At 54.0% G+C, this 13,379-nt stretch overlaps 1 protein-coding gene across 2 annotated transcripts in view; it reads right to left on the bottom strand.

Annotated features, from left to right (window-relative positions):
• Positions 1 to 13,379, bottom strand: part of TNS1 (tensin 1) — a 204,111-nt gene that overhangs the window by 104,882 nt on the left and 85,850 nt on the right. For both annotated transcript variants that reach the window (XM_025404235.1, XM_025404236.1), the window contains 2 exons: positions 2,060 to 2,101; positions 1,172 to 1,222 (listed from right to left, as the gene is read on the bottom strand). In XM_025404235.1, the coding sequence (XP_025260020.1) occupies positions 1,172 to 1,222; positions 2,060 to 2,101 (93 nt within the window). The remainder of the gene's footprint in view (positions 1 to 1,171; positions 1,223 to 2,059; positions 2,102 to 13,379) is intronic.

Genomic DNA, 13,379 nt, shown 5'->3' on the forward strand with positions numbered 1-13,379 from the left:
AGTAGGTACACACAAAAGATTAGGTTCCCCCTGCACCCCAGCCCCAGAAACATTACAAACAGGGACAAGGGCCGCTCCCCAGTACGAGTACCCCATGCCCAGAGGAACTCACGCATACCTTGAGCAGAGCCTTCCCCACTAATTTAAGAGGCATGCTCCCTGCTCCACCTGGAGAGGTCCCATGCGGCCCTTGGGATGCTGCCGCTTTGTAGGGCTGGACATGCAGGACTGCCCCAGGGCAATGTGGCGGTGGCAGTGGGCTCACCACAGGAGTAAGGCTGCCTATAGGAGCTGCCCCTCCTGCTCCCGCAGCACTCCCTCCAGGGCCCTCCCCACCGTGGGTCAGGCAGCTGTCAGATGATAGGGCCTCGTGCCATCAACATCTACCCCTGTGCCAACCACCAAAACCACTCCCTGTTCCTCTGCAGCCCAGGGCGGGTGAAGATGGAGGGGCCAGCACAGGAGGCACTGTCAGAGAGGGGCAGGGAAGAAAGGAGAAAGCCCCACTGTGCTGGAAGTCTGCCCCTGGGGTGTGGAGACAAGCCCAACCCCAAACGAGGCTCAAAGCACGTCCTGGAAGAGCCCCTGAGCCCTTCTGCGGGATCCTTCCATTTCAGGCATCCGCCCCTTCCCCTCTCCCCAAAATGGGAGGCAGGAGGAGCCCAGGGGGACCCATGGACCCATCTACCAGCCTCCTCCTGAAGCAACAGCATCTAAGCCACACAGTGGTGCTTGCTATTTTCTAAGACTCTTGTCTCCAGGGAAGCAGGCCCTACCACTTCCCCAAGGACTAAGACGGCCCCAAGAGTCAGGGCTCCTTCTCTGCCTCAGCCCTCAGTTTCCCTTGCTGTGGTTTTGCGCGTTTCCCCTTGCTCCCCATGGCCACTCATCACACACCAGCCTGCCGTAGCATGCCCTCTCTCCTCCCGCCCGGCCTGAGCACTGAGGCCTGGCGCAGTCGCGGACAATGAGCTCTGGATCCCGCTTAGATGGAGGTGGCAGCCAAGACGAAGGCCCAGCCTGTAAGGAAACGGGCCTGCCCACAATCCCAGCCTCTCCTTCTACAGAGAGGTAAGGGAAGCCCACAAAACAAGGCATTATCCACCTTTCACCCCATTCCCCCTGGCCACCAGGGCCCAGCCCCATCCTTCTTCTCCCCCTCCACACTCACGTTGTCCTCGAGGCTTTTCCGTGTGTTTCCACCCCGGGAGGCTCCTTCTCCCTGCAGACAGAGAAAAGGCAGTCAGAGAGGGGAGGCAAGAAAAATAATCAAAACGCACCCAGGTCTTCCACCTGCTGGGTTCGTCAGGAGTGGCAGATGAGGAGGTTGGCAGAGGGGCCTGGAAATAACTTTGGTGTTTGTTTCACATTTCTTTGCTCATATCAAGGCCTCCCCAGAGCTAACCAGACCCTCTTGTTTACAACTCACCACCACTTCTGTGGGAGATACTGTTATTCTCATTTTGCAGATAAGAAAACTGAGGCATAGACAGGCTCATGCTTTGGCCACAGTCACATAATTAGAACCTTGGCGGAGTCAAGGTTTGAACTGAAGTCCTTCATCTCCAAGCCCATGATTTCCTGCTGATCATCACCAGGAGATCTCTCTCGGCAGTTAACCTCAGTTTCCCCACTGCGGAACCCACCTACTTTCCTCCCTTCAATCTTGCACATAGCCTGGAGGAAACTGTCCGTCTCTCAGCTAGGTCAGAAAGACCTGTTTGGAAAGATCTGCCTGGCTTTCTCACATTCTGCATATTTCATAAGGAAGCCCACATTTAACTACCGGCTGCTCCCTCTCAGCTCCCACCCCGCCTCTCCCTCTCTGCCTGCCCAGTTGCCTAGCAGCCCATTTCCGAACACACGGGGATAGTCAGACGCCCTTCTCCCAGCGTCAGCAGCCACCCCACTACTTCCCCTCAAGTTCCCCAAATCTATTCTGGAAGCATTTCCCCAACCACATCTGTCCGCTCTCCCCCAAATCCACTCTCCACTTCTGGCCTTCTCACTCCTGCTCAGGCTGTTCCGTCTCCCCCCACCACCATCTGCCATCACTCACCGTATCCACTACATTCTTTGGTGTGTTCTCAGTGGTGATGGGCTGTAGACAGAAGGAGAAACAGCATGAGCCCTCAGGGCAGACATCCCAGGGATGGGCTCTCTCCCCATGGCTGGTGGCCCTGATGGGCAGAATGCCCCCTGAGACAGGGATGATGAGGCCAACCCAAGACTCAGGCATAATCTGGTTGGCCCCAAGCACAGGGGGAAGAGTGTGGCATGCAGAAAACCATCCTAATAGTGCTAGAACCATCCAGTTCTACAAACCTTCACCAAAGACCCACGCTCGGTGCCCGGCGTCAGTCCTCTGGTTCATACAGTTGCTGACCCTCAAATTGGAGGGGTCAATGACCTACAGCATCTCATTTATTCCCAAGAATCCAGGAGGTGAGTACCATTGCTACCTTTTAGCCCCACTCTACAGATAAGAAACTTAAATGACTGAGCCAACATCATCAACTCTAATAGAGACGGCAGGATTTGAACCCCATGTTGGGGCTTTAAGTGATATCCCAACAGTCTGAAATAGTGCAGCCAGCCAGTCTCATTACTTCAGTGGGCTTTCAGGCCGCCCACCACTGGGCCTCACACACCTCCATTTCCAAGCACAGAGGCTCTGCTCCATCAGCCCCGGCCCCTAAACCCTTCTTGCTTGTTCCCACATCTAGGTCTTTACTCGTGGAATGCCTTCCCCTCTTTTCCTACAAGGAGGGCTCTCTTCCTCCAGTTAGCCCTCCCTGGCCACCGCAGCAAGTGGGATCTCTTTCCCACCTCTGAACTCCAATCACCTCCCTGTCTGGTCCTCAGTGTATGAATAATCTCATCATGGGAACACATGACTTTTTTCCCCAACTACTGTTTTATTTGTGATTCTTATTCCACCTTCATCCAAAATAGATTCAAAGCAACATTTGGACCAATTCATTTGGAAACTCCCTCCTACCAGGGTGGATGTATGCATAGTGGGCCATCAACAAACACCTGTTGGCTGATCCCATTCCTTACCCTGGCACCCTCCTTTCTTCACTCAGAGCAACAGAAGGGCTTCCTACTAAAGATGGTCTGATTTCTCCCCATAGCAAGAAGAGAAGCTTCTTATGCCAGGTTCACCTCCTGACCAGAATCTAGGGCTCCGTTTCCAACTCAGTAAAGTGGTTATGGGGCCCTCAAATTGGGCAGAAAGGCCTGAGCACAACTGCAAAGGTTCTGAAGCAGAGCTTGGCGAGGACGAGTGTGACCCAGGTTTAAGACCGTGTGTCTCGGCGCAAGAGGCAGCTGCTACAACCCCATCCCAAAGAGCTGAGGGAGGAGCTGCTCATGTCCAAAGGCAGGGGAATGGACAGAATGCCCCTCTAAAAGGTTCCCGCATCAGGGAGGAGTGGGCCCAGATGGGCATGGAGGAACAGACTGGGCTGAGCGGAGGTAACAGTGCTCTCTCTGGAAATGGCCCAGACTCGTCTACCCCTACTGCCTGGAAGACAGGCGGCTGAAGTCAAAACTCCTTTCCAGGGGATGAAACTTCCTGAGCAGTTCAGGGCCAAGGCAGCTGGGGATGGTAAAGGGACAATGGGGTCCAGGCACAGGGGTTGGGGGACCGGGGCAAACCCCTCCCACACATCTCCTCCACTCTCCTCCCCACTGCTAGGTACACCCCCTTCTCTCCACCCGGAGTCTGAGGATGGCTCTGGAGGAGGAGTAAAGATGCCATGTTCTGCCCTTTCTCAGCTCAGCACTAATCCTAACCCACTAATCCCCTAGCCCACTCAGGGTAAGCTGGAGCTCTTGGAGCTGCCTGCTTATTAGGACCAGGTGCTCCCCTCAGCCGCCAACAACCCAGCCCCACCCACCCCTCTACCAGGGACCCCACCCCCACTAGAGCAGTGTCAGCCACCCCAGGCCCTCTCCACCCCCCAGCCTTTCCCTTCTTTTGCAGGGGCTCTGTCCTTCCCATGTGGAGACCTGAGGGTGGGCAGAACAGCCCAGCTGCCTCATCTCAGAGCTGCTCTGGTCTCCTGTGGGAAGGAAGGGAACTCCCGGAAGGCAGACCACAACGGTACTGAGACACAAACCCAAAGCCCTCACTCCTGACCTGTCCGCTACCCAGCCTGCTAGAATGGACAGACATGGAATGGGCTGGACAAGCTAAAGATGATACACCTGCCCCAGGCCCTTTCAGGGCCCAGATAAGCCTCTTCCTTCTCTGGTTAAAGCCTCCTAATAGGCCTCAACCCTCAACAGAGCATGAGCCCAGGGGTCTCAAACTTGAACGAGCATAGCACCACCTAGAGGGCTGTTGATACACAGGTGCCTGGGCCACCCCACATATACACAGTTAGACCTAGGGTGGGACCCAAGGACGTGCATTTCTACCAGGTTTCCAGGCAACACAGGTCCCAGATGCTTCTCCGAGAACAACCAGCCCGAGCTAACAGCTCCCTTGCCACCAGGCAGGACAACTCCAACTCAAAATCAGCTTGGGAGCAGGTGGCAGGATTTGGACCTACTGCTCCCTAAAAGACCTTGGCAGCAGACTGCTGGGGTCCACATGCTAATTCTCTCGGCTGCTACCTAACTATGCAACCTTAAGCGGGTCACCTTGTCCTTCCTGCTCCTCAACAGGCCCGCACAGGGTTATGTTTTGGGGATCAAATGCAATAAAGCACATAAAGCACTTAGAAGTGTACAAGACACTAGGAAGCTCTCAATACTTGTCAGCTATCACTATTATTTATCATCTCTACCCTTGGGGCAGCACTTCATATCCCTGAGGCCCAGGCCCTCTCCAGCCCACCCTGCCTCACTGTGACCCTCCTGCCCCACCCCTCCTGGGTCTGGCATGGTGCAGACAAGGGAGCTGAAGTCAATATTAGAAACCACAGGCCTCAGCAGTGCAAGAGAAACTTTCTCCTCCTGCCAGTGATCATCTGAGCACCATCCCCTTTGCCCCCACCCCTTCCCCATGCCAGCTGGAGGGCAGCCACATGGTGACGCTTGCCAGAGATCAGATGCCTTCAGCTTACTGGTTGAGATGCTTTCTGAGGAGCTAAAAATATCCAAACCCCCACTCCCCACACCATCTAAATACCCGAGTTGTCCTGCAGTGTTTGCAAACACAGCCAGTATGCATGCTGCCCACCCCTCCTTTGCCCTCCAACCCAACTCTCCCAGGATTCAAGTCCTATTTCTCTGTTTCCCAACCACTGCCAGCCTTGGGGCTACTGGGAAGGAAAAAGGCATGGGACTGGTAACAGGAGGGCAGGATCCCCTGAGGCTGCCACTGCTCCATGCCCTGCAGGGAGACCAGAGCCAGTGGGAAGCCCTACCATTGACACTGCCTAGTGAGTCCAGCTGGCACTCCTGGGACCCTCTGGAACTGAAGCCCCTGACCTTTGTCTTCACTCCATTCCTGGCCAGGATGTTTCTACAGCTACCACACACACACACACACACACACACACACACACACACACCATCCTTGCATGCCACTCCTAGGGACATGGGCTCTGAGAGGGACTTAAGACATCATCTCCTCCATCCCCCTGTTCCACACATGGGGAAATTGAAGTCCAGGGAGGTCTGATCTGTCGAGCCTTTCATGGTGAGTTTCGTGGCATGACTGGAGCTGGTTCCCAGGTTTGTAAAGCCCACTTCCAGGCTCATCTCACTGCCCTCACCCTTGGCCCCAGCCATCCTGCTGGCAGGGTTAGCTGGTACCTCCCTGCGGGCTCTTCTTCTCCTTCCTCCTCAAGTCAGCTGCAGAGGGATGAAGTGGGTGGAGCCCAAACACAGACAGACCCCTAGGTCTGACCCCACCCACTGCCCAGTCCCAGGACAAAGCCTGGAGCTTAAGGTCTCCAGGCTTTCCAAAGTGAGAGCAGCTGACTCACTGTCCCACCAAGGGTCTTCCAGAGTCCCCCTTACCTCCAGGAGGGACAACTCAGAATCCAGTTTAGGAGCAGGTAACAGGTTGCTACCTGAAAAGCAAGCCCTGCTCTTAGCGGGCCCCTCTGCTCTAGAGTCCCAAAGCCAGCAGTTAGAGCACAGCAAGGTGGGGACTAGGGCGAAGCCCTTGTGGCACAACATTTAAGAAGGCATCCGTCTCACTCTCAGGTCCTGCGAGTGCACTTGCATAATCCTGAGAGTGATGACTCTTCAGATCTTACACCATAGAGGTCTCACTTGCCTGGCCCTCGTCCTAGCCCTGGCCCTGAGATGCCTTTTCATAAACTTAGTGCAAGAACTACAACTATTCTTTCAGGGCTGGCAATGCCCGGAACATAGTGCTGGGCTCTTTGCTTTCCTGATCACCAGTCCTCAAAACCGCCCTGGGAGGTGAGCATTACCACACAGTACAGTTTAGGAAACTGAGCGCCTGGGAGATGCAGTGACTTGCCCAAGTTTCCACAGCCAGTCAGTAGGAGAGCTGCTGTTTGAACCTTGCTCCTCACCTCCCCATCATGCTATCTCCCCTCTCCCTGGCAATGATCTCCAGGCAGTTCCTCTGATAACTGCCTTCCTGTGGGGAACAAGCTTTCTGAGAAGTGAAGGCTAGTTGTAGCAGGTCTTCTGTCCAGGTCCTCAGTAGGAAGACACTTCTTAACCACACTTCCACAGAAAGAATAGGAACCGGGCTGCAGTAGGAAAGACTGAGATCAGACAACAGAGAAAACTTCCTGAATTCGAGGGGTCGGGAACCACAGGGTGGATAAGGGAAGCTCCACATCCTTTCCTCAATTTTTTTCCAAAAAAAGACATACATGCCCTCTCCACACATGCCCTTACCCTCCCCCACTGCATGGGCCTGAGGAGGGGCGAGGAGGGGCCAGGAGGGGCCTTTGTGCTGGAAGGTTGGGGGGTGGCTGCCATGACTGCCTGGAGGCTCACACAGGAGGACACGTCAGTGGCCTGCAAGGAGGGTGGGCTGGGAAAAATATATCTGTGCTGCTGTTTTGGAGGAAGGAAACAACAGGATGGGGGAGGTTCCCAAGCCTGAGCCCAGGGATGAGGGGAAGGGGACTGGGGAGGGGGGTGTGCAGAATGCGGGCTCAGCCTCCGGAGGAACATTCCGTCCAGAAATTCCTTACACCCTGCCCCTTTCCACCCTCCAACTCTCCCAACTCTGGCCCCCTGGGAGGCCTGGAATCTGGGCGGTCTGGGGCCCAAAAAGACCACCCCATGACATCACATCTACTGCCACGGCAATGAACCGTGAGGTCACGGCGCACTGCCTATCAAGAGGGGAAGGAACTGGGAGCCGGCAGGGAGGGCTAGCGAGGGCTGGCATGGCCTCAGACCCAGGACCCAGAGAAAGTTATTCCAGGCTCACTTGTTTCAAAAATAGAAGCATAAGCAAATGCAGGGAAGGGGCTAAAAACAGAAGGGAAGGGCAGGGAAACAGCCTTCATGGGGCACTTGGAGCATGGCAGCCTCTGAGATGGCACGTTAGAGGCGTGGCCCCATTTAATCATCCCCACATACAGACCTATGAGAGCCCTTTATCAACAGCATAATTACAAAACCAAGGCAGTGGCGGAAGGCAGCAGAGGGAGACAGCTCTTTCTCCATGCCCCGTGCCTCCCAAGGCATCACCTCCCTTCACTATCACAAGCAAGGGCTCTACAAGGAGTACTTTGAACACCTTTCTGCAAATGAGGAGACGGAGTTTCCAGGGAGGGTGGTTGCTCAATGTGAGATCAGGTCTGCGCCTCTGAGTCTGAGACCTCTGAGGTCTGCACCTCCCAGAGCCCTGTGCTCTCCCCTCCCTCAGTCTTGAGAAAGTGGGAGCCAATGGGTAAGGGCTGGAGAAAGAGTGCTGAGCAGACAGGGCTGGCAGAGGACGCTGGCAGTGGAGCCTGCGACCCTGAAGTGTATCTGCTCAGTTGCTCCAGGGGCCCCATTGTCTCCCAGCAGGCCCAGGCCACCAGAGGAAAAAGAATAGGCTCCATGTGATTAAGGGGAAAGTTATGTCTGATTTCTCCACAGGCGAAGGATCTGGCCAGATCACGCCTGTCCTCAACCCCTTCTCCTAATTCACCTCGAGGGGCCCAACACCCAAATCCTGGCTGAGGCTGTGCAATGGTGGACACCCCCACTGCAGCCAGCTTGCACAGGTTGGAGTATTTTGTGCTGTTTCTTGTCATGTCCTTCACTGGTTATGGCTTTCCTCCCCGACTTGACCAGGCACTGGAAGCCTATGCCCTTCCTCCACACCCCTCCAGCCACCCTTGCCTATAGCCTTGGAGCCACACTGAGCATCTATGCCAGCCCTGCCCTCCCCGACAGTCCCTCCCTGCCAAGCCACCCTGAAACTGGCAGCAAACTCCCAGTTCTAACACTCTGCTTTGGGTCACTTCCCCACTCGGGGACTCAGGATAGCCCTTAATGCTTAGCACGTCAAGTTCAAGTTCCCCAGTGTGGTTTGTGGACTCCTCCAATATCTGGCCCCTTCTCCCTCCAGCCACTCCACTGTTTACTCTCTCTTCTCCAGCGTGCAGCCTCTGGTCACAGCTGCTCAGTCCCACCAGGCCTATCACGCTCGTCCCTGCCCCCATTTCTGCACCCATACTGCTCCCACCACCAGCCCCAGGCAGGGCCACCAAGGGTTGTTTGGGCCCCGGTGATACAAGATTGCCCGGTTCTCTCTTCCCCCTAGCAAGACAGACTTGCCCAAAACATTTATACTAGATTGCCTGGCCCTCTTTCAGACTCAGCAATTGGTATCCAGGTCCTACGCCCTCTCTGTTTCAGCCCTGCTACCTTCCAAAATGCCCTCCCTCCTTCCCTCCTCTCTTCTATTTGTTCCAGACTTAAACTAGGCTTGAACAGAAGGCAGGTTTCTCCAACCACCACAGCACGAGCAAATCAAGCAAATCACTTCCTCTCCTGAACACCAAGGCTACCACCTCTCGTCAAAACCCCAGAGTCAGGCACTATTTCCATAGTGTAGTTCTCTCTCTCCCACTGAACAGAGGGTTCCCCAAGGTCAGGACCCTTCACCCTACTTGGACTTTTCAAAGCAGGGGTTACAGGGGAGGTGTTCAGCACATTCAGGGATGCCTTAGCCTTTGTGTATCTTGTCACTTCGTAACCCAGTCAAATGGCAGGACCTCAGTGAGCGTGAGGACTTCTACCCAGGCAGCTCCCTGAGGAGGGGATCTTCCATCAGCATGGTGCCTTATACCTGATAAGTATCAGTGAGAATGTTTTGTGCTTTTTGTTTGTTTTGTTTCTGCTTTTGTTTTGAGACGGAGTCTCGCTCTGTTGCCAGAATGGAGTGCAGTGGTGCAATCTCAGCTCACTGCAACCTCTGCCTCAGCCTCCCGAGTAGCTATGACTACAGGTGTGAGCCACCACGCCCAGCTAATTTTTGTAGTTTTAGTAGAGATGGGGTTTCACCATGTTGGCCAGGATGGTCTTGATCTCTTGAACTTGTGATCCACCCGCCTCAGCATCCCAAAGTGCTGGGATTATAGGCGTGAGCCACCATGCCCGGCCTAAATGCTGTTCTTTAAGAAGCACTTTGAACTCCTTTTGGCAAATGAGGAGACTGAGTTTCCTCCTCTTTCTGATGACCTTAACCTACCAAGTTCTACTTTGCAGAACAATGGAAAATGAGTTTATTTGCCTTTCAACATATTCTCACTCCCATTCTGCACCCATTCCATGTCTTGTCTCTCTAGGCTAAGCAGCCCTAGGGGTTGCTCAGGTTGGGGTTTTCAACCTCCCTCCCCATGCTCAGCATCCTCTTGGGAATGCAATGCTCAGAGCTTGCACCTCCCCTTTGAAAATCAGCCATTTTTTCAGGATTTCCCAAGGATGGCCACCCGTGGCCTGCCCAGTGCCTTGGGATGAAATGCATCAGGTCAGAGTTCAGGCTGACTGAAGTGACTGTACATCACCCTTGAGGGAGCAAGCCCGCACACTGAAGCTGAGTGCTCCACTCTCTTTCTCTGCTTTCAATTGACATCACACCCTTCTCTGCTTCCGTGAGGCAGCACAGTGCCTTCTAACCTCAGATCTGACACTGGGAGACCTTCAGAAAGTCACTTAAGAAGATCAGGGCCTGTTTCCTTATCTGCAAAAGAACAGGATGGGACTAGACAGCGTCTACAGTCCTCTCCACCCTGTGGCTCCAGGTCTACTCCATGCCCATCTGTCTTCGAGAAGCACTGACACCTGTGGCAGAAAGGAACCCTGAAGCCCCAGCACATAGAACAGTGCCTAGCACTGAGGGGTCCTAAGCCCAGGGGGTAGGTGCTCAAGAGATATGTATTGGCAAGATGGCTGGATGGTTACATGGATGGACAGACCCTCCCCCACATCCCAAGCCTACTGGCAAATAGAGAAGCTAGCTGTTTAGAAAGAGGGGCCCAGGAGAAGTCCATCACCCAGCAACATCGCATACTTACATCAGGAGCAAGCACCGAGGGCAGCCTAGGGAGAAAAGCAGACCAAGAATCCACTCCTGACCCAGCCCTGCCACTGCGAGCTATGTGACCGTGAACAAGGCACCCGGTTTGCTCCATGCACAGTTTGTTCCTGTCTTCCCAGGATGGGCTCGGGCCTGCCAGGCTTCCACACAAGTCACTGTGGGGTCCCAATGGTCCCACGTCATGGAAAGGGCTTTGAAAACGGCAAGGGCTATGCAAGTGACAGTGATATCAGTCATTATTTGTGCTTAGGAGGGTGAACTCTGGTGCCAGACCACAGTGTCAGAATCCCAGCTCCCCTTTTAATAGCTCTGTGGCCTTCAGCTTCAGTTCTTCATCTGTGACATTGGGATCATCACAGCACCTCCCTCATTGCACTGTCATCAGGATTAAATCAGTCTATTTTTGTAAAGTGTTTAGAACAAAGCTCGGCAGATATGAAGTTCCAGTAAAGGGTTAATTTCTCACTGTTGCTATTATCACTATTATGAGTGAAACCAGCCTCCTCGGACTCCCATGGTGTCCCTCTTCAATCCAAGCATGATTTCCTACTGGGCAATTTCTATTCCCCATTCACCTCCTCCCCTCCAGACCCCCCACCCCGACCTACAGACCTCCAAGTCATTCTACAGTGACATTCCAAGCCCCTCTGCTGGGCCTGCCTGGGCGAGGAGAAGCAATGTGCACACCATTCCACCCCCAGTCCAGCTCTCCTGCCCACAGAAGACCTGACATCCGCCGACCTTGGTGGCCAACCCATTTGGCGATCACCCTTGAAAAATTCCTTTGACTCTTATTTTTCAGAAGTTGAGAAAAGCTGCTTCAGCTCTTTCCAAGGATCAGGAGTGTCTGTGGCAAACAAGCCCCCTCGCCTCTCCATCCTGCCCCACCAGTGCCCCACAGGAGGGTGGTGACCCTAGGTCCCTTCTACCCAAGGCCTTGGGCAACATCTGTTGAGTAAGATGAAAACATGGTTGAAGATTAAGCCACTTTGCCCTGGCTGGCCCGGGCGCAGGCTGGGAAATGTGTTTGGCTGGCAGGGCCTGAAGCTGGGCAGAAATTCTATGTCTGAGAGGAGGGGTCCTAATCCCAGGGGTTGGAATTTAAGCAAGATCAGTGAGAAGGCCAGACGGAGAGCTGGAGCTGAACTGAGACATGAAGAAAACACAACACACAGAAGGACAGACACACCATGAGGGACAGGGAATGGGCAGGGAGGCTGGAGAGCAGCCTACTGAGGCTGAAGGGCAGGCAACAAATGGAAAAGGAAGGAAAAATACAAACCCGCCCTTTCCTCCCTCTTGTGAACCTGTTCAAAGCACTTGCCTCGCCCGCCCGTGAGGAAACAGGTGCTGAGTGCTCTTGGGGAAGCCAAACTTTCTCCCGGTTTCCCCTGGGCCACTTTCCCACTCCCCAGGGACAGTAGCAGAGCTTCCAGTTGAAGGCAGCTGCCACCCTCCCCCATGGCCCCCCACCTTTAGGACTCGACAGCCCCACCCATTCGCCAGCTAGGGAACAGGAGCCATAGCAGTCCTGATTATTGAGTACCCAATCTGCCAGACATCGGGCTGAATGCCTTCCTTCCAGCCATTCAAGAAACATATATGGAGCACCTACCGTGTGCAAGGCAGTGGGGACACAACACTGAACAGAACAGATAAAACTCCCTTGTCGTAATGGAGTTTACACGCTGGCGTGGGCAAAGCCCCTTAAACAAGACAAATAAGTAAAATGCATCGTGTATCGGGGGCGATGCATGCTGAGGGGCAGTGGAAGCATGGAAGGGAGACTAGGTGCTGGGGAAAGGGAAATGCTGACCCTTGAATAAAGATTTGAGGTTTGGCCAGGCGCAGTAGCTCACGCCTGTAATCCCAGCACTTTGAGAGGCCGAGGCAGGAGGATCATATGAGGTCAGGAGTTTGAGACCAGCCTGGCCAACCTAATGAAACCCCATCTCTACTAAAAATGCAAAAATTAGCAGAGTGTGGTGTTGTGCGCCTGTAGTCCCAGCTACTCAGGAGGCTGAGGCAGGAGAAATTGCTTGAATCCGGGAAGTGGAGGTTGCAGTGAGCCAAGATCGCACCACTGCACTCCAGCCTGGGCAACAAAGTGAGACTGTGTCTCCAAGAAAAAAAAAAAAAACTTGAGACTGGGGGAAAAGCCTTACGGGTATTTGCAGGAAGAGCATTCCAGGCAGGGGGAAATAGCAAGTGCAAAGGCCTGGAGGCATCATGTATGTTCAAGGACCAGCAGGAAGGCCAGATGGCTGAAACAGAGCGAGTGAGGCGCTGAGAAGGAGATGAGGTGAGAAAGGAAAATGACAAGACACAGGTGAATGAGAAGGAGCTGAAGCAAGAGGAAACCTGTCATGTAGGGCTGCTTGGGCCAATGGAAGTACCTGAGCTTTTGCTCCAGTGAAATGGGCCAGCACTGAAGGGCTTTGAAAACAGGTGAATTAAATGGATTAATGTGCTTACTTTGGTCTTTTGGCAACCTTACAGCATAGGTACCGTCACTAACTCCCATTATGAAGAAGAGAAACAGAGGTCCAGGGAGGTTAGCAATGTCAGGGTCATACACCAAGGAGCAGGGGAGCTGGGATGCAGAAGGAGGTGGTCTAACTTCCTTGCTCTTTACTGCTGGGGAGGCGGGTTGTGACTCAGGCAGGGGAACCTCTGGGAGCACAGTCTGGTGTCATAGCCATTTCACTACCAGGCGGCTGATCCAGCCTCCTCGAAGGGCAGAGCCCCTGCACAGGTGGGGCACATCACAGAGACACGCAGCCTTGCTCAGGCATGAGTCTCTTCTGGATTCTAACTGCAGTCCCTCCAGCTGGAATGCCAACCTATTCCCTTTTGTCCCAACCTCTGACCGCTCTTCATGTAAACAAAG

Source organism: Theropithecus gelada, chromosome 12 (genome assembly GCF_003255815.1).
Source record: "Theropithecus gelada isolate Dixy chromosome 12, Tgel_1.0, whole genome shotgun sequence".
In the NCBI taxonomy this organism is placed as follows: domain Eukaryota; kingdom Metazoa; phylum Chordata; class Mammalia; order Primates; family Cercopithecidae; genus Theropithecus; species Theropithecus gelada.